This window comes from Lates calcarifer, linkage group LG3 (assembly GCF_001640805.2).
Source record: "Lates calcarifer isolate ASB-BC8 linkage group LG3, TLL_Latcal_v3, whole genome shotgun sequence".
Classification (NCBI taxonomy): domain Eukaryota; kingdom Metazoa; phylum Chordata; class Actinopteri; family Centropomidae; genus Lates; species Lates calcarifer.
This window is the reverse complement of record NC_066835.1, coordinates 9,162,123-9,182,487: the sequence shown is the minus strand read 5'-3', so window position 1 is coordinate 9,182,487 and position 20,365 is coordinate 9,162,123. Positions and strand designations below refer to the sequence as shown.

Genomic DNA, 20,365 nt, shown 5'->3' with positions numbered 1-20,365 from the left:
AGCCAGGTCTTAGGCACATTTCTCCAGAAAAAATTGAATGTGAATGAAGGCTTACCATGAAATTTGGTTCAAATGTTGGCACGCTGACATGCTGGAGTAACTATCTGTTGTTGAGTTGTAGTTTTGATTACATTTGTTACTGATCCTCTCGCCAAATATACAATTGTGATACTGCATTAGATATTTTTCAGCAATGCTGGTCTATGGCTGCTATTGTTCAGATGCACGTCATTCAGTAATGCAATGAGTGAGCCACATGGGCTAAATACAGTTCTGTTTTCATTCTGGGTTGAGATACATGATATACTTAAGAGTTAGTATTATTTTTGACATCCTTTAAGCATGTATTAAAATGGCAATAATATTGTTTAAATTTACACTCTGTGAATTGATTCATGCAAATGGCTTCAGCAATTTGTGTGCCCAAACCGTGAGTTATTTATACTGTAGTTTCCCTCTGCTGAGACTTACTTGCTTCTATATATAAACACAAGGATCTGTGGCCACATTGTGACAATCTTTGGTCTCTTAGTGCTCCAGGCATGTTTGTTCATGAATCGTGACTGTGAGCTGAGTTGATGTGTGCTGCAGGGGTGAGAGCTGCGGTGCACTGTATCCAAGTTGAAAACCAGATGAGTTGCCAGTACACCTGGCTGGATGAAATAGACAGCAGAGTCTTTGTCTTTGTGTAACCAAACCAAGTAAATAATATATACATGTATTTACAAAGATAGATACGTACGCCATGACAGCTGAAAATGCTCCAGGCGTTGGGTGAAAGAGTGGTTCACTGCACAGTCAGTATACTTGAGTTGGAATGAGTCTACATGTGCCCAGCGTGGGAGTGTGAAGGAAGTGACCATCCACAACAACAGCGATTTGAGCTGCCATGGTCATAAGCTGAAGTTATGATGGTGTCAAATGACCTTTGACGCATAGATGAAGATTTAGACGCGGACCACTTTCATCTCAGTGGTCATTTCATCACAAGATCATGTTCACTGATTTCTGAGCTCATGTGACACATTTTGGATTGGTCTAATGTACTATGAGATTGTCGCTGTCAGAGGACATTCTCCAATGCCTGAAATAGCCAGCTGCTGACATTTTCCTGAAGTTTCCCAGGCCAACATACTCCCAAGATGGAGGCTGTTCAAAGCAATTTACGGCTTCCTCTAACTTTCTGTTCTATTGTTCCATTGAATCTACTGAAGAAAAACCCATTACTGAAAGATCTATCTCTACAATTATGGAGATTCCCCCCTCATTGTGTCTTGATTAATACATAACTCCTCTATCTCTGCCTTCATGTGCAATACAGTTTGCATAGAATTTCAGACTTGTGATGATTTCAGTGTTATGCTGTTGGTGGGAGACAATATTTATCAGAAGAATAATGGAACAGCTCCATACACGTCTAACTTCATCATCATTATTATCTCTTACACTCAGAAGGACTGTGAATATGCAGAAGGACATTGCGTCTTCTTCTCTCGGCTGTACCATTAGGATTCAGCAGAGCCTGAAATTACATATTATACAGTATCTGCCTATAGAGAGCTGAAAAATATTCACATAAATGAGAAGAACTCAGACTTGTTAGTGTGATAACAACCCTAGGGTTTGAGGGCGTGAGCAGACATCCGTCTTGGAGATGAATTGTGTCAGCTGATGCTGTCCTGTCACACACATGGTGTGCTGGTATGTGATTCAAGCTCAACCTTTAGAATAAAAAGAGACTGTATGGCACTGCCAAGCCCGAGGGATCACAAGCAAGACACCAAATGGAGTAAGACCTCCTTTGTTTTCCCTGCACACTCATTATACAAAATCTCTCAACCCTGAAACACTGACAAGAATAGTGCTGGTGAGGAAAATGCTGCTGAATCATCAGAGAATAGTGCAGGAATACTTGAAAACAACGTTCATTTCATTAAATTATCTAAAAACTACAGAAGGAAAAGTACCTTTTATAATCAAATCCTAAGTGCTGAAAATTACCCATTTTCAACAGAATTCTTTCATCTTTTTCTCCTTTACAAACATATTACATGCAGCTTGTTCCTCTGATTACTATTTGCTCAGGAAATAAAAAGTGACACCAAAGAATCGTTTACGTGTGTATCCTTGAGCTAAATGTTTTGTTTTGTTTTTAAATAAAAACACCAATCAGTTTGGCTTTTACAAAATGCAGTTTTTTATCAGCTTTGAGATGATGCCGGTCTGAGCTGAGAGGGAGAAAGAGACAAACACAAGCCGAAATGAATGACAGGAACGTAACAAAAATAGCTGTCAGAATATTTCACAGTGCAAAAATCTATTATATATACAGCATCTGCTTGTATTTACATGGACATGAACATACAAAATATACAGAATCTGTCTTCCTCAAACCCAAAGGATTGATTATATGTCTTACAGTGTGCCTCACATCCAAGACAAATCACCATTGTAAAGATGAAGAGGAGGATGAATTTCATAGCAAAATAAATAAATATACTTTGAAATTAGAATATCTGTAGAACTAAAACCGACTCTGCCATCATAGGATGACGATGTCATCCGCTCATATTGATTGTCACTCTCTGTTTCTTCCTTATACCTGGTTAGCAACAGCACAGTCATTTAAATACAGTATTGCAATAGGTCCAAATATCTCTTTTATTCAAGGGGGAAGTAAGGGATTGTAAAGTGAGGTCCATATATGACTGTCATAGTTTGATTGATATGATTTGTTTTGGTGACCTGATCAGACTAATTTGCTGTTATTGGCTCGCAGTGGTTACTGTTCATATTTCTTATAAATAAACCTCTGTTATGTATTTGAATGTGATTTTTAAGTATGGTCTTATTTATATGATTATTTCCATTGCACAAAGTTTATGCTCATAATATATCTTTAATTATATGAATAATTAATTTCATAACATATTAATGTAAATTAATAAACTGATACGTTACATTGTAAATTTGTAACTGTAAAAATATAGAGCCCTATTCCATACTGTTAAATGTGGAATTCACTATAGAGGTATAGAGGTCCATGGATATACATTTCAATCATAATCCTCAATATCTGTCTCATACAGATCGCCATCAAACAGTTATTCCAGTTGACAATGACAAGAAAACCTAAAAATGATCACATAAACCACCACATGACCAGTCATTCAACAGGTAATAACACAGTAGCACTCAAATAAGCGGAAAATGTGGTGAATAGTGAGTCTGAAAGTAAAAATGAAAATGTCATCTCAGATAGCCAAATTAGGTGTTGAAAATTATTTGAAAAGAAAGGTCATTTTATATGTTCTTGTTTTTGTCCCATTAAAAGATGGTAAAGCCAAAGCTCAGTGGATCCTTCTAACAAGTAATGTCTGTGTAACCAAAGCCTTCTATATCATATTACATCAGTCAGCCACATGTCAGACATATTTCTTCATAACAATGAACATGGGCACTGTCGTTTATTTTGAGTCAATTCCACATACAATGTCCTGGTGCTGTAAATACTGCAGAGCACCAAATGTGTATTCATCCACGGCTGAAAATAGTCCCTAACAAATACAATAGTTATAATACGCCTGTTTGAGTAACATTTCCCAACAACTCAAGTGCTCTGCTGTTTTAGAAAATTGCTTTAGAAACAGTTTGTAAAGATTTTTGTCTTCAGGAGGAACTAAGGCTTGATACCAAGTGTCACAAATGTAAGGGGGAGGTCAGATAGTGTTGAGAGCCTGACTGAAGCATTGTTGGTTCCTTTTCCTTTAAGATGGACCCATTGTGTATCTTTTAAAAAGACTTTAGTTAACTAATTTTTTCCCAGTCAGGGAGTGCATCTTTTCTGTTATGGGGTCAAAAGCAAATCACAGTAGTGTGAGCCTGCTGCTATGAACTCTAGTTTCTCTGACGGAATTTAAATGTCTCTTATTAGATACACAGTTTAGAAGCATATTGGGCGTCTCAGTAATTTCCATATATAAATACATGACACGTCTTTATCCAAGTTTCAACAAAACTGACAAATCACAATGACAAAGTGATTTTTAACTTTCATCATCCAAAATCTTATGACAGACCAACAATGACATGACATTAGAGATATATAAATGTGTATAAGACACATTCTTTTTTTTTTTTTTTGATAGTGCAAGATTGTGAGCAAGATGTGAACATGCCTTTATGAGGGGAATTTAAATTTGTGCATACAATATGGATGTGATCTTCACATCATTTCATCTTTAGCCATTCTTTTGCCCTGGATGCTCATTCATACAAGAGGCTACAAAACTTCATGAATAAATATGCACAGAGGACAGAATAACATGTTTTCAACAAACAGAAGGTAGATTAAAGGCATCATCAGCATGACCAAGGATGATCGAGAATAAATTCAGACAGTGCAGCTTCCACACTTGCGAGAAACCGCTTCTTTGTCAAAATCATTGGCACAGCTGATAGCATATTTTTACTCATAACATAGTGAAACAACTCTGGCTGTTGAACCTCAAAATAAAGTTTTTTTATTCGTGGATTTTTTGTGTGTGCATTTAGGTTCTTTTTGCTTCTCAGCCCTGTGAAGTTCGGCATTGGCACAAATACAGCAACTGCAAAACAACAAAGCAGTTGGGAGTGCAGCATCACAGGACAAACACGTAGCACATACTTAGGATCTGCCAAGAATAAAATATTAATAGAAAACAAAAATAAAATCCTTTTAAAACATTTAAACACTTTTTCAAATAAAACATGACAAACATACATTATGTACACAATTCCAGAGCTTTAAGCAGAGAGGGTCTTTTGAAATTTTGACCTCTATCATGGCACATATGATCAGGTTTGTGATGTATGCATGTGTGTGTGTCTTTTGCTTCAGAGTACTACATCTGTGCTCAACTAGACACAGTACACCCCTTCATAGCTGTGACCGACATACAGTACCCTTTGGTAAAAGGTGAGGTTAGGAAGGATTCTCCTTCACCTTGTTAATCATCATCATCATTACACCAGTGTAACTGTCATTCACCTCTTCATCATGTCAGTAATAATTAGTATCATCGTCACTGTTACATTCAGCACCATCATCTCAAACAGAAAACATTGCTGTCATCATCTCAGTCACAGTTATTTCCATCTCCACACTGACACAAGCCTCAGTTACTGTGAGCATGCTCGCAGTTTAGCAGCTTTAGGAAGTGACACATGTCAGAAGCAGCTCTTGTCTCATGCCACAAGTTCTCAATATCAAAGTTCTCAAAAAGCAGCCACAACACCAATGTAAAGTAGAATGAAGTGTCAGTTTTGTAGCTAATCCACCTCCATCCCGAAGAGCTCTTTATTTTCCAGACCCGTATTATCGTCCTGGGCTGAACAAACCAGCATTAGCCTCTGAGATTTAATCACTGAGTTATGGTGGGAAAACCAGATTCATTTTCTGTGCTTACTGTACATCTCCGTTGCTCTATTCCTCGGCTGTGTTCCCACCGCTCCGCTCTTTATCCACAGTGTGACTCATGCGTACGTGTCTCCTGATTTTAGTGCCACCAGTTCAGAATCCTCTGTGTGGCGGCCATTCAAGTGTTCGCTGTTACAGTCGTGGTGGTACATGAAGGCGGGTACCTCTGAGATGGAGGTGGCCGTGTAGGACGTTGAGCGCATTGAGCAGTGATCCTTTCGTCTCTGACCCCACTGGGTCTTGTACTGCATCCACTGCCTCTTTAGAGCTGCCTGCACCTGAACGCCACACACAGAAAGAAGAGTTCATTATTATACTGAGAAAATTTGAGTTTTTGTAGGTGATACTTTGGCCCTAATGAGGGAATCAAGCTTAGTAATACTGTGGTAGCTTCATCAGTCTCATTGAGCTGTTTACCTTTTGTCTTTGCAGACTCCATAAGACCGCTTCTAAATGCAAGTGCTAGCACTTTGTGTCTTTAGTTGTCAAAGTTGCGCAAACATTTTTCCAGAACTTTTTCTCCTGTTTTGTTTTTCTGTCCTACTTTGACCACCACAAAATGACTCCACCAGACGTCCAAATTTACATGCAAATCAATACGCGGTTACATTGCAATGTGAATAAGGCAGGGCCTATGTAAACACCATCTTTTGACAATATTAATCCAACCGATGGTGATTTTAACTGATGCAAGCATAACTGCTGCAGCATGTGTGCATCACTCAAGTTTCAATCACATTCACAGATGCCAGTTAGGAAACGTAAACACCAAAGGCACATTTCTTGAAACCTGGCCAAGTTGTGCGTGTGGCCAGAGCCTCACATTATTAAAGGGAAGAAAAATGTAATCTCCACTGAGCAACATCTTTCTGCACCTACATCCGCACCACAACTGCTCTTGGGGTGTTTGAAGATCTCCCCCTCCATTAATTAAATACTTTCAGCCATGTAGAAAATATCAATACAAACATTTAGATATAGATTACCCAGTAATTTGAGGACTATGATGCAAAAATGCCATGTTACCCACAGAGCCATTCCTTGTGGGTTACAATTTTTACTGGCAGCGTGCTTACTCAAAAAAAGGGTTAACGCTACTCTTCTTTATCACTGCACTCTGCATTAATAAATGAAAAAGCCAAAGCCCAAACTGACTGATAAGAATACGTAACAACTTTTCTAGTAATTACACATGCAATCAATGTCATGGGCAGGGATGTCCATGAACATCATTATCTAGCTGCAGCCAACACAGAAAACACATAGGCATGTGAACCAAATCCATATTGTACCATCACAAAACTAATTATTGGGGTGAAAACAACTATCCTAGAAGTTGCCTAATCCTCGTATTTAGTCCCCAGTGTGGTCAGCAGTTATGGTGTTACATATGAAATACTTAATTAAACGTCTTAATTCTCTTGTAATATTGTTTGCCCGTGTGGAGTTTTGTAAAGTTCAGAATGACAGCAACAAACTTAAAATCAATAAACTCAAATGGCTGGCAGAAGTCCAGAGTGTCCCCAATTTTACACTTTGTGGTACCAACAAAGCAGAACAAATGGAATCACCTCCTCACGGCCACCTGCTCAGCATTCATATACACACTAAAAACCAGCAGCACACAGTGATGTTTAGTCAATAACAGTCAATAAAAATGGTGAAAACAAAAATGTCACAATTTTACAGAGAAAAAGGTCACATCTTCAAATCACTTCTTTTGTCCAACCAACAGTCCAAACCCCAAATGTATTAAATTCAAAACGATATTAAAGGAAGAAAAGCTGCAAATATTCACATCTGAGAAGCTGGAAACAGTGGATGTTTGACGTCTAGAGCAACAGTCTTCCTGCAGTCCCATGTTAATCAGTTTATTCTGCAACGCTCTTAATACTGCTGTAATTGTTGCGGGTATATTAACACACAATGATCTAATGACATAAATTATGACACTAATTGTGATAATGAGACAAAAGAGTAGCTAGGCTTTACAGCTTCCATGGAGAACATCTTGCTTGATCTCGCAAATACAGCATGAAAGCTGTTTGTCTCACTGTCCCCACACCACACCACGCTACAATGGGGCCCACTGAAGAAACAAGGCAGGTCTGTGCAGTTTGGCCTTGAAATCAAAAAACAGAATTGAACCCTGCCCCAGAAACCCATGTCCTGATTAAGGGAGCTGAATTGGTCATTATGTGGGTGAAGCAAAAAACCCTGTCATCCCCCCCCCCAACAGTTTGTGCGTTTGCAGGCCCTGTATCACCCAGAAAAGCAGACTCACCCTTTAAATCTATGCTCTAGATATTGTTTATATTCTGCAAATTGTTTACATCATTTAAAAAGATGCTGTTGCATTCCTGCTGCTCACATATGAGCTATACCTGACCTACTTTCCAGGCTGAGTGCAGCAAACACAACCCCACAGTAGGTTGCTAGTTTCTCTGAGCCAGACACCTCATGCTGAGTATTTAAATCTGCTCCTCTCTCTGTTTATGCATCTGCCCTGCATCCGTCTCATGCAAAGAAATACCTCAAAACAGGTTATTTATCTCTGTGGATAATTTAACAGCCTAATTTACACTTATTGTACCACCAGAAATATAACAAAGTCATATTAATTTTAAATATACAAAACTGTGTTATTCACACTGCAATGGAGTCCAATGACCTGCTAAAAATGCCTAATTCAACATAACAGCATGTATTGTCAGTGCTTTGCTTTGCGGAGACCTTGAGCTTGAAAGCATCTCTCACACAAGAGAGAGAGGTCTCCACAACACCATTAACCCAAGACCTTGGTTACAATGGAAATCTCGCTTATTCGTTTGGAGAAGTGTTTGAACCAAGTTAAGGATGCTTGCAGTCAGACAGCTGCAGACAGACTCTGAGAGGCTGACAGGAGAACTTGAAAGGAGAGTCAATTTCCAGCTGGGCTTGGAAACCGCACAGTCATTTATAAACTGTGTCTTACTCTTCACCTGACATGACCCTTCAGTTTTTACTGCCACAGTACTGGATTGAAGTAACAAGCAGTACAATGCTTTATAACGTGTTACAACTGGACTAATGACAGATGCACCTTCGCTGTGAAGTTACAGTTCAAACTATTTAATGCCAAGGAACAACTCTGCGTTTGACACTCGCGGGTCACTTCTTCATTTGCTATCAGGTACAGATGTAAGATGTCAGAGACCTGACCCGAAAAACAAAATATGAAAATGTTTTGTCTGATGGGAGTCTGATGGCTCATGCTTAATGTCATAAGCAATGAGCAGTTTTATTGCTCCATGAGTGAACAGCTCCCGGAATAATGTGCAGGTTGACCTTTATGAAAGGGCAATTGCTCTACCAAAAGTACAGTGATATTTTTGCCCCCCTGCCACCAAAAATGGAACTTTTTCAGGTTACAATACTAATATACAATACTAATCTGATATTCTGGGATATTACGCTCATATACATGTACATAGAAGCCAGAGCCAGGTGTCCATAAAGACTGGAAAAACCGGAAACAGCCAGCATGGCTCTGTCCAAAAGTAACAGAATTCTCCTGCATGGACATATGAACCTGTCTAATTAAACAAATAAGGTATAAATGAATGAGATGTGGAGATGCTGATAGGTTTCCACCATTGGATAGAGCTATGCTGGCTGTATGCAGACACAGGAGTGGTGCCAGTTTAATCTCATCTGACATCTTGACAAAAGAGGGAGAAGTCAAAGTGTTCCTTTAACTGCACATGACATTTTGAAACAGCAGCAGCACACTGCAGGGGAGCCACACTGATAATATGTGTAAATACATGAACAGTGCTTACCTCTCCATTGAAGAAGCAGAATATCGTTGCCACCAGTAAACCCTTGGGGAAAAAACAAAAGTATACAAAATTTAAAACATAGTTTTTACTAAATTAATTTTTTTTAAAGTAGAGAAACCAGAAATGAGAGAATCTCTGGTGGAGCAAATTATTGTCAGTAAAGTGAATGATCTGAATGGACTGCCTACCTGGAAATTTCAAGGATTGCCTGCCTGTTGTTTAATTAAGTGCCTAAATGGCAGTTAAATAAAGTTAATGGAGTGCCTAACTGGTTCTTTTAAAGGTTATTCAGCAGTGAGTCACATCAATCAATCACAACAATCACAAGGCAGAAAATAAGGTTTTATGGGTGGAAACTTTAAAGCGTGCCAAATAGCTAAATCCCCAGTCTGACAGGGCTCAAGGAAACAGACAAATCTGGTCTAGGATCAAGATTTTTGATTTTTTGAATTTTTTTTTTTTTTTTTTTTTTTTTTTGTCTTTTTATCAGTTTTTTCATGTTTACTGTGGGTTTGGATCTGTAATGTAAATATTACAATTAATCATGTGCATACAGATAATTTTGTTTATTGGGAATGGTCAGGATATGCTTCAAACCCACAGAGGCAGCAGAAAAGCTGCACTTTCCAGTCCTATGATATTCTCTGCTGAATTTCCTTTGAACTGAGCCCCATACCTGGTACTTTAATGGAAATTCTGATTAATTTCGTGCCTGGCTGTCAGCTCACTACCTACCTGGTAGTGCATGAGTATGTGCATGATGTACTCGTAGACCTCCCCAGCCAGCCGGTTCTCTGGCCTCCAGGGAAAAATGACAAACTGTATTCCCAGCAGGGGCACCAGGATCAGAGTGGCTCTCACTGCCTTCATGTACATGTTGGACTCCGCCCGGTGTGTGTCTCTCAACTTGGTCACCAACACTCTTATGATATTTAGTAAGAAGAACAGGTTCACCTGAAGGAAGAAAAGGAAGGAACAAAAGATATGAGAAGAACAAAAACAAAAATAATTGCCATTTGTTCCACTCTTTTGTGTTCAAGAACTAAAACTTTGACCAAAATTACAAACCGATAATATTGTGTCTTATATTGTGCTGAAACAGTGAATTAGCAGACTTACAAGAAGCGCTGCTACTATAGGACCATGAACTGCGTAGAGCAGATGGGTTTCCACACTCATCCAACAGCTACAGGAGGAAAAACATATCAGTCAGCACTGTCTGCTGCCCAAAATACACGTGCGCGCACACATACAAAAACATGCACATGTGCGGATCTGCACACTCTCACTCACTGCCACACACAGCCAGGCACATATATAAACATCTCCTGTTTATTTGCAGAAGTTTCTGGAACATTACTCACTTGTCGTCAAAATACTTTTTCCTTGCCACGGCGTGGATAGATGCAGGGACTAGTGGAAAGCCTTGGACAGGAGAAAAAGACAGCGGCCATTTGAGGTCTTGAGTGAATTTAGTGAAATTAATTTGTCATTTATGCAACAGTAAAAGTGTGGTTAGCTCGGTCAGTGGTGTTGTTGGTCTTAGACTTCCTCATCAAATAAATGATTGCTTTGTAAATTTCACTGCATTTACTCCTGGAAAGGCTGAAACACAGTGGATCAACTTTTTCATTTCTGCAAACTTTCCTATTGTAATTTTATTGTTCCAATCCTAACAACAACACCACATGGACGATTTCCTTTAACAATTGTGTTGATTTTAAAATCCACTTCCATTAGAAAAAAAAAAAATAGAAGCAGTGCTCTTTTGGGCTGGATATAAAATCGTGAATCCATGTACAGTTCATTTGCAGACACCACTGGGGCCCTGCAGCATATCGGCCACAGATGGACCTGACAAACTGGCTGCACTTCATACTCACTCACACACACACACACACACAAATGACAAGCACAGGCCTCAAGGTTATCCAATTTTTAATGATGACCATCCATTTAGTTTCATTGCCTACTTGTTTGACAGACTACACCCATTATTCCTGTTTTGAACAAGGTGAAAAACAGGACAGGAGCCACACTAAGCGACAGGGGGACCAATAAAACTGTCAGCATGTCCAGGTTGACATACTGTACAAGGACTCTGTGGTTACGAGTAAATTGTGGCTGCTAGATTGTGTCCCATCTTGTTGAACTGTTTGCTGAGTTTTCAGTCTGTGATTGAGTCCAGTGTGGACAGAAAGAGTTACACAATAGAATACAATACACATATAGGAAGAAAAAGAAAACACAAGCTAACAGTGTTTTGATGAAATGCAGATGACTCACCCCAGCCTAGGAGGTAGTACCAGTGCAGATGCTGCTCTTCTGCAAACACAGCTACCACGATGAGTGTGTGCAGGTAGATGCCTTCGCAGAGCATCCAGAAATAATTGCAGCCCAGCATGTACATGTGGAAGAAGTGCAACACCTTACAGCCAACCTGCAGAGACAGCCAAAACAAGAATGTTTATTTGTTTTTGCCTGTTTTTGACTTTTTATATTAAAAAGATACCCATTAAGACAATTCAATTTGAACACCCCCGACATCGTCTCAGCGGGAGCTGAAAAAGATCTAAGCAGATATTTCTGTGCTCATGGCACAAAATCATTAGCCAGTATTATCCTTTCCAGACTGGGAGGATGTTTATTCATTTACCCCCTCTAGAGGTGAGCTGAGATGGAGATGATGATTTTGGAGTGCTCTTTAATTGTGTTTGTCTCACTTTGCATGAAAAAGTTTTTTTTAAAAAGAAGCCATGCTCTGTAAGTGCATATTAGTACCTCATACAGTGCTATACAATTTTCTATTTATGCATCCACCACCAATGCAACAACATGACAACATGTCTCATTATGTATTCTGTTGCTTAAATTGAGACGTAATTATAATTTCTTTAAAGAGATGACTTTGATGGCATATTATTATGTCAGTCTTATCTAACCTCAGTCTACTAATGCTGTAATTACCGAGACATTTATGGATGTTTCATAAGCTATAATTCCTCTAATGACTGGCAGACAATGGCTCCAATGAACCTGACTGTACTGAAGTCTACGTAAAAAGTCTTAAAAACTTTTCCACAAAAGTTAGCAGTTAGTCACGTTAGACATAATCATATTTTTGTGTGTGTCTTGCTGCCGATTTAGGGACACATTTTTAGTTGAGGAAACATGTTCGCATCATCTCTGCCAATCGCGTCTGCTGTTTGCTTTTCCCAGCTCAGATTGCTTTTTCTGTGCCCTAATTGGCTTCAATAAAGGCCAAGGTGGCAGCAAGTGGTAAAACCAAACCACTAATTTATTAATGTTTCGAATTGTGACAACTGTGCAAAACACTGATGTTTCTCCTTAGTCTATGGTAACTAATCGGAAAGCTCAATATTATACTGCAAAGCACTTAGCTTTCATCATTCTGCACACAGCTGGTTCAAATTATTATCGATCATCAATCATCAGTTCAGCCTGTTGTTGCTTATGGTTTCAAACTAAGTACAGTTGATGAAGGTGTCCCACAGGGACCTGCCCTGCTATCTTCTCGATACAGTGTGTGGTTTTTTTAACAGTACATTGCAGTGTCCATTTTTATGCTGATGATACCATCTTTTATGAGACTTGGCCTATTCAAACAAGCCTTTCTTCAGGTTAGAGCCTACTTAAGATGACTTCCCAACCCCTTTTCATTAATTTTGAGCCTCCAGTCACTGGAAATCTAATTGAAACAGTTAAGCATTTTCAACACACAGAGCTTGTCTCTCCTTTAACAGAAAAGACATCCTAGAATCCTACTGTACTATTCACTGGATCATCACAATCTTAATTCCATTTACCAAAGTGCCACTTAATTTAGTGGTCATGATAGCTATCGATTCACCTCTGTGACTTATTTGAAAAAGTTTGATGGTCATCACTGATTTCAGCATACCTGATTTTTTTTTTTTTTTTTAAGGCAGTGCTATCTATGTTCCTGGGATATTTAATATCCTTGGTGGAGTTCAAAGACAGGTTAGCTTTAAAATATCCATATACCAAGTCTCAACTGGGGAAGAGTGTTTCTGGTTTGCAGTCCTGTGTTAACAGAGCAAGCATGCAGCCACAGTATAATTCAGATATGCTGGCATTGCTATTAAATGCTGCTCTCAAGGGTCCTCTTAGCTCAAAACACACAACAGTCATTCACGTCCTAAACTTTTAGCCACATGTCTCTCCCGCACTTTCCTACGTTTCCCTTTCCACTTGAGGAATCTCCACTATAACAGACATGGACTCGTATCAGTATGCAGAGGGTCAGGTCACTTACTTTACACCAACTGAGAGCTGTTGCTTTGCAGCTAACTGAGGTTTGTCTAAAGTTACCGACCATGTTCTGGTTTACAAATCAAGCTGCTATAGATCATGTAGATGTTTCTCATGTTTTCAGCCTCCTCCCTGGTTTGACATAAGCTTTGGGGATTCACTCCTCCACACTGCTGGCAGGCCAAACCAGACTCTGTATCACCACACCAGAGAGAATAAAAAAGAGCTTGTTTTCTCTGTGAGAGCAAATCTCCACCACAATCCACTAGTCCTAAATCACCAGTGCAGAAAACAGGCTTATAAGTCTCACTCTGGCAGCGGTAAATTTCAAAATGTTTTCCAACAGACATGCGTGAATCCCAATCAGTGGTGCTTGTGATTTTTTCTTTGGCTTCTTCTTGACAACCAGGGCCATGTTGACCAATGTTATTTTGACATGGTTCAGTGAATTAGTACAACCAGACAGTCCTACATCAGAAAATAACAGATTCAACACAAACCTTTTTAACAAATGGCAATGAGGAAAGATTTTGAAAAGGAACCACTGCACAAATATATATCTCCTCACATTGATGATGATTGCTGTCATTCCTGCCTGCTTCTTGGATACGTTTAGAGACAGGATGTGAATAAAGACAGCAGTCAGGATGAGCCAGAAATATTCAGTGAGCGCACACATGAAAAGGAGTAGCCGCAGGACACAGAATCAAAATCAAACCTCTGCTGTCTCCTGGATGTGTCTATGTACTTTGTCGGGCCAGAGATGCTCCAGCTCAAAGCAGGCTGATACTGAAGGGATTGTGTGAAATGTGAGCCAATTTTTAAAATCCCATCGGCTGTTTTTGCTCTTTTTTATGGCACTTCAGCTCAAACTTTCACACATTCAGACATTGGAAAATATGTTTTTGATTTTTATGTTTTTAGTAATTTTTTTAAGTAGACTATATTTTTTCAGTTTTTATTAACTTGCACTCCAAGAGCCTGAATGTGTTCAGTTTTATTCAGTTCTACATTTAAGCAAAGAAGATATGATCCTTTTATGGAGTTGGAAAAACTAGCAACAAATCAAAGAGTTAACAGGCTTTCATTATTTTGATTTCCAAAAAGGAGTGGTTCTTGAAGAGTAACACATGAATTTATGTTCAGCTCTGATAGCAAGGCATTCCTACAAGACAGATTTATCATCTCTACCTGAGCAGACCTCTGGGTTTCAAGAATTCACATATGGCATAAAGAGTGACTCCAAAACAGGAGAATGTGGAAGAGAGAAAAAAACTGTGTTAACTGTGTAATGCTACTAAGACATGGCAGGAAGATGAAATACTAATTAGGATACACTTAAAAGTCTCTACAAACTTTTAAATATTTAAAATATAGAGCAGCTCTATTTAAATGTAGTTCCCTCGCATTCCTTGGCCGCACATATCAAATGAATTTTAAAAAGTTCTTCAGAGTTTTTTCTTGCTTGCATTTTTATTTGGTTTTGCATAAATTATGAATACATTTGTATCTCATTTCAAGACAGTGGAACTAATCCTCTTCCACACTAAATAGCATTTTTTTTTTTAGCCATGCTAACATATGACAATGCTGGTTGATCAACCACTTTGGTTCAGACTGAAACATCTTGATAAATATTGAACTGTAAAATTCAGAAATTAATTGTAATGCCTTTAGTGATACAGTAACTTTTCCTTTAGCCTAATTTATCTGAATTTGAATTTCTTCTCTTCAGTTCGTTGAGTCATAACTAAATACCTCCAAAAACTATTTACAATTACATCAGCAGCAGCAATAGAGGAGTTTCCAAGCGACATCATCAGTGAGATGTTCACGCAGGCATGAGGCAGAAAACAGCCCAAAATGACTGAGAGCTTATGTAATCTTATGTGTTTTTGTGTCTAAAACTGCACAGATTGCAAAATTAATGAGTGGAAAATGTTCATTGTCTCAAGAAGGAAACCTGCCTGTCAGCTCAAAGTGCAGAATTAGCTGTTCAGCGACGTGGTCAGTTTTTATGAGGACTGAAACCGCAGGAATAAATCCCAGTTTTAAGGTTTAAGAGTTTTAGTTTGGGAATCAGTGACAGTGATCTCTTACATTGAAATACATATTATTTTCCAGAGAAGAAAGCTAAACATGTGTACAGAGTGTCTTTTGAATCATCCTGTGTGGCTGATCAATAATAATATTTGTATTCTGTATTGACACAGAATGAAACTGTGACTTTATTTCTACATAGTGGAAATGGACATTGAGAAAATTTGCTTTCTACCACAGTGCTGCACACACATCCTTAACTGGGAAACACATCTATGGAATGGGATGTCCCTGTTGCATTGTGGGATGCTAACAATCCCCCAATGCAATGCTCCATATTCTATAGATAAGAAAATTGCAGTTGAATGTCTGTACAGTTGACAGTGATGATGCAAAATGACAATGACCAGTTAAGAGTCCAAAATCTCAATATGCTGCTCATTAATGAATAAACTATTGAGTGTATTGGTAGTGCGAACAAGCAAGTGATTTTGGACACAGCCTGTATCTGCTGAACATCAGCACATTAGCATTGTCATTCTGAGCATTTCAGAATATTAATGTTAGCATTTAGCTCAGAGCACCGCAGTGCCCACAGACTTACCGGGTTTTTGCTAACCACTTCAGGTTTGTTCACCACACCCACAAGGTAGATGATGGTGAGGGCAGAATTGAGCACATAGGAGCAGAAGAGGTTCTTATGGAGGGTGATCCTTTGGCAGCTCAAACTCCTGTGTGGATAGAGATGCCATGATTAATTTTAGAATGTGACTGGTGGTCAGGACACAATGATGAATAATTAAAAAAAACACATTTGGAATAAACTCTCCTCTGACACATAAAACTTAGCGACAGAGTAGCTCACATGACTGGCAGGCTAATAGTTTAATGAGGTTGTCAGATATTGCTACAGTCTGTAGAATATCAAATGAATTCTGATCTTTCATCTCACACAGATTTTTGTGGTTGGTAAAAAGAAATCCCTGGACTCAATGAGCTGGATTGCCTCTAAATGCTGTACTATACATGCTGGAAGTGCTGTTAAATAATGCATGATGGATCCCAAGGGTGCTTCCTCATTAGCTTGGCTGGCCACTCAGAATTACAAGCACAACGAAATGCTTGACAGGCAAAGTGAAAACAGCTATTAGAATTAGAATTCATTCACATTCAGTAGCTTTATTGTTGGTAATGGTTAAATAATGTTTTAATTTCAGGGCAGCAATCAAACAGACTGCAGTTTCATTTAGCCTTAAACAGCGTTAGTGTTTAAGGCTAAATGAAACCTTGCACCAAATATATTTTACAGAATATACCCTCCTATAAACATGTCTTCTACAGTTTAAGAAGTTATATCCTCTGACTGTCCATGGCCAATTTTATTTTTTTTGAGTCATAAAACCCCAAGAGAGCAATGAAAAACCGGGCGAGAGCTAAATTTCCTCAAGCCAGGACAAAACAACATATAGAAGTGCACATTTTCACTGACTCATTCAGAGGTTACCTCCAACAGAAATACACTCTCAGACATAAAAGCAGTTGCAGAAGCTGGTGAATGCTTATATACAAGAGGTTTTTATCTAAAAGGAGATGTCAAAACACAGGCCGAATCCTTATTGCAACGTCGTTCATACTGTCACCGGCCCAAACGTCTTTGGATGGGGCCGTTTGACCAACTCCCGTTTTTTCCACGGCAAGCTGGAGTATTTTTATCTGGGAATCTTGACAGTGTTGATGTAGAGTCGTAAATAACAGAGTGCAGCTGTACACCACCACATACCATTGTAAGTTTCACATCTGGATCTTATAAGAAGCATTAAGCCGCCAATATTTTAAGTGTTCTGGCTATAAATATGCTAAGCTATGGTTAAAAGGAAAAAAGAAATAAAAGATTTTCTTAGCCAATAACTTTGATGCTTTATTGAGATCTTTATTTGTTAGGTCTTTGATCTTGATGAATTGTGAATGTCCTGCTGAATTGCTGTATAGCTGGGTTAAGAGTTTGACTCTCAGTGGGTCATGGGGTTTTGCGTTAATGCACCTGCCCTAAACGCGGCCACTAGATTTATGAATGTGTATAAAACTTTGCAGCACACTGAGGGTCTTGTACAAGATCTGCCCTGGATAACAGCTGCATTTAGGAGGTCAACACCCTTCACACATTAAATTTTACAACTGCGGCATCCAAGAGCTACAAGGCCAACTCAGAAACTCATCCAAATATTGTTACAGATCATAAAGTTATTTTTTCCACCCGCCCTGTCTCCATAGTAAGGTTTTTAAACCTTATTGTGTCATTAAAAACAATGCTGATTAAGTTCCCTCCCAGAGATAAACTTGATATAATGATATAAAGTTTAACAATGTGCAGACTTTTGCATAGCAAGGCTTCATCATTTCCAGATTCCACAAACATTAACTGAATATTATACTTCTCTTTCCTGTATCCGCTTTGTTATTTTGAATGCTTGTCTAATTGAATTTCAGCAGGGCTATCTCAATTAATTGTGCACTTTTTCCCTCTGGGATTAAGCAGTACATTGGGATGAACGTCCTTAATGAGCAGCGCACTCAGGTGCACACGTTTCCAATAAGAGCAAGGCACCAACGCATTCAATGGACGTCACAGCTCTCCAGTTTTGAATCCTAAATAGCCGTGAAATAAATGCGCTGCACAACCAAATTGGCATGAAATTAGCAACAGTTAAGTTGTGTATAAATTACACTCAGTGAAGCAGCAGAACCATTTTCAGGTCAATAGTTTGCATTAATATGTGACAGTAAAGATGGTAGTAATTTTCTATTATCGTCTTCAGTGTTAATTTAATATTGTGGCCATGTTTACTCCTGCAGAGTTCTTTGAACAAATTTAGATTGTTAAACAATCAACACATTTGACCGAAACATCAACATACACAAAAAAATGAATGTTTTGCATGGCACTGAGGCAAGATTTTCAAACTCTAAAACCTACTCTGGTTGTGTAGACAGAGGCAGAGTGAATATTTGCTGACTGAGAACAAAGTACTGCCTGCAATGAGTAATGAAATGGCTGGAGGAGAGTGTAGTGAAAGCTTAACACCATCTGTGTGTCTGTCAGATCCACTGATGTCAGTGAAGATGATCGAGCCTTTAAGGGCCAAACTACCATCAATTAATCATTTAATCATCATTGCAGTATGACAAACTGCATCATCCAATTTCATCATGGCTCAACCATCCTGAATATTCACTTTACATCACAATGAGTATCACCAAAGCAGCAACTGCAACTACAGCTACAGTCTCATATTGTTAAAATCTTATATGGTGGACGAATACATCACATTTAATCCATTACCTGAAGTAGAAGAAGATGGCCAGAGAGATAAGCAGGGAGGCTATGGATAAAGCATGACCCACAATTGCCATGTAAAACAGGATGTACGCTGACTGCAAAAAACCACAAACAGGATAGAGATAACATGTGTAGCATTGCTAGTGGGGGAAAAAATCGATGTTACATTTTTCACTTTAAGGAGGACACAACGGTCAACAGGGAATAAGAAACCTTGGTTGGTTTTGCAGCTGGGCTTTATATTTGTAGTTTTAGCATCACTTCCAATTTCTTAATCTGTAACATGATGATACAACTAGATCCAACTTTACAACAAGAAAATGTAGCACCCACACATGTAATCAGACAACTTCAATTTAACTGTATTATTTAAACCATTATTTGTATGTGAGGTAATTGGAGGTGGTCATAAAGTAAATGCCTATTATAACCATCCATTGAATTATGAAACAGCTTTTTAAGGGATCTTGTTAGAAAATGACTCATCACTGTTTCTCTTTTCAAAGGTGGTAGATAAAATGTGATAATAGAATGACAATAAACACCATGATGCATAAAAATGGTGTGACAATTAGTCATCAATCTGAACCTTGTGAATACCTTTTATTAAAAAAAGGGTTATAATTTCAACCTGCAGGAATAAAACTAAACCACAACTACTTTAAGGGATTTATTGAGTACATACTGTGTAATACAAACAGATACGTGATAGATGATTGACACAGCAAAATAACCATTCATTAGAGGAAAAATGAAATAGACTGACGCTAGAATAGCCAAATGGTGAATTAATGAATGAATAAATATTGTTAATAATAATAAAGTACTTTTGGTGACAGTAAATTGAGATTATAAAGACTTAGGGTCAACAAATCTAGAGAAATGTGGCAGCAGGTTGCAGTATTATAAACTACACCAATGTTTTCACACCCCAGTTTATGGTGTGGTCCTTGCTCATAAAATCAAGAATTAAGAGCAAAAGTTGGCATGAGCTCAGTCATATCAGAAAATCATGGAACAATTTATTTAGCCTTATTTCTCCTTGGGATCATACTGCTGAGGCAGTTTGTTCTCAGAGGTTTCCTGAAGTTTGGGAGGCTGAGTCAGCAAAGATCAGGTTTCTGTGGCAACAGATGCAGCAGCTGATCCCTCATTCGGTTCCGATCGACTGACAGACTTTTAGTCTTTCACCCAGGTTTGCCAGAACAGCTGTTCCAACTGCCTGGTGCAATGACTGGATACAGCAAGAGGGAATGTCTTGCAGTTTTGTTTACAAGTTGCAGGGCCAGTTTCCTTGTTCCAGATGGAAGAACAGAGTAGAGTTGCTAGCAGCCACCCCACCCCCCTTTTTAAAAAAAAATAAATAAATAATAATAATAAATGTACACTTGTACTTGGGGTAAGCTGTATATAAGT

At 38.6% G+C, this 20,365-nt stretch overlaps 1 protein-coding gene across 2 annotated transcripts in view; it reads right to left on the bottom strand.

Moving 5' to 3' along the window:
• Positions 1–4,500: 4,500 nt before the first annotated feature.
• calcr (calcitonin receptor) overlaps positions 4,501–20,365 on the bottom strand; it is a 51,821-nt gene continuing 35,956 nt past the window's right edge. For both annotated transcript variants that reach the window (XM_018667707.2, XM_051066143.1), the window contains 8 exons: positions 18,953–19,044; positions 16,217–16,343; positions 11,566–11,719; positions 10,644–10,704; positions 10,399–10,465; positions 10,015–10,233; positions 9,280–9,321; positions 4,501–5,736 (listed from right to left, as the gene is read on the bottom strand). In XM_018667707.2, coding sequence (XP_018523223.1) covers positions 5,515–5,736; positions 9,280–9,321; positions 10,015–10,233; positions 10,399–10,465; positions 10,644–10,704; positions 11,566–11,719; positions 16,217–16,343; positions 18,953–19,044 — 984 coding nt within the window. In that variant the 3' untranslated portion in view covers positions 4,501–5,514. The remainder of the gene's footprint in view (positions 5,737–9,279; positions 9,322–10,014; positions 10,234–10,398; positions 10,466–10,643; positions 10,705–11,565; positions 11,720–16,216; positions 16,344–18,952; positions 19,045–20,365) is intronic.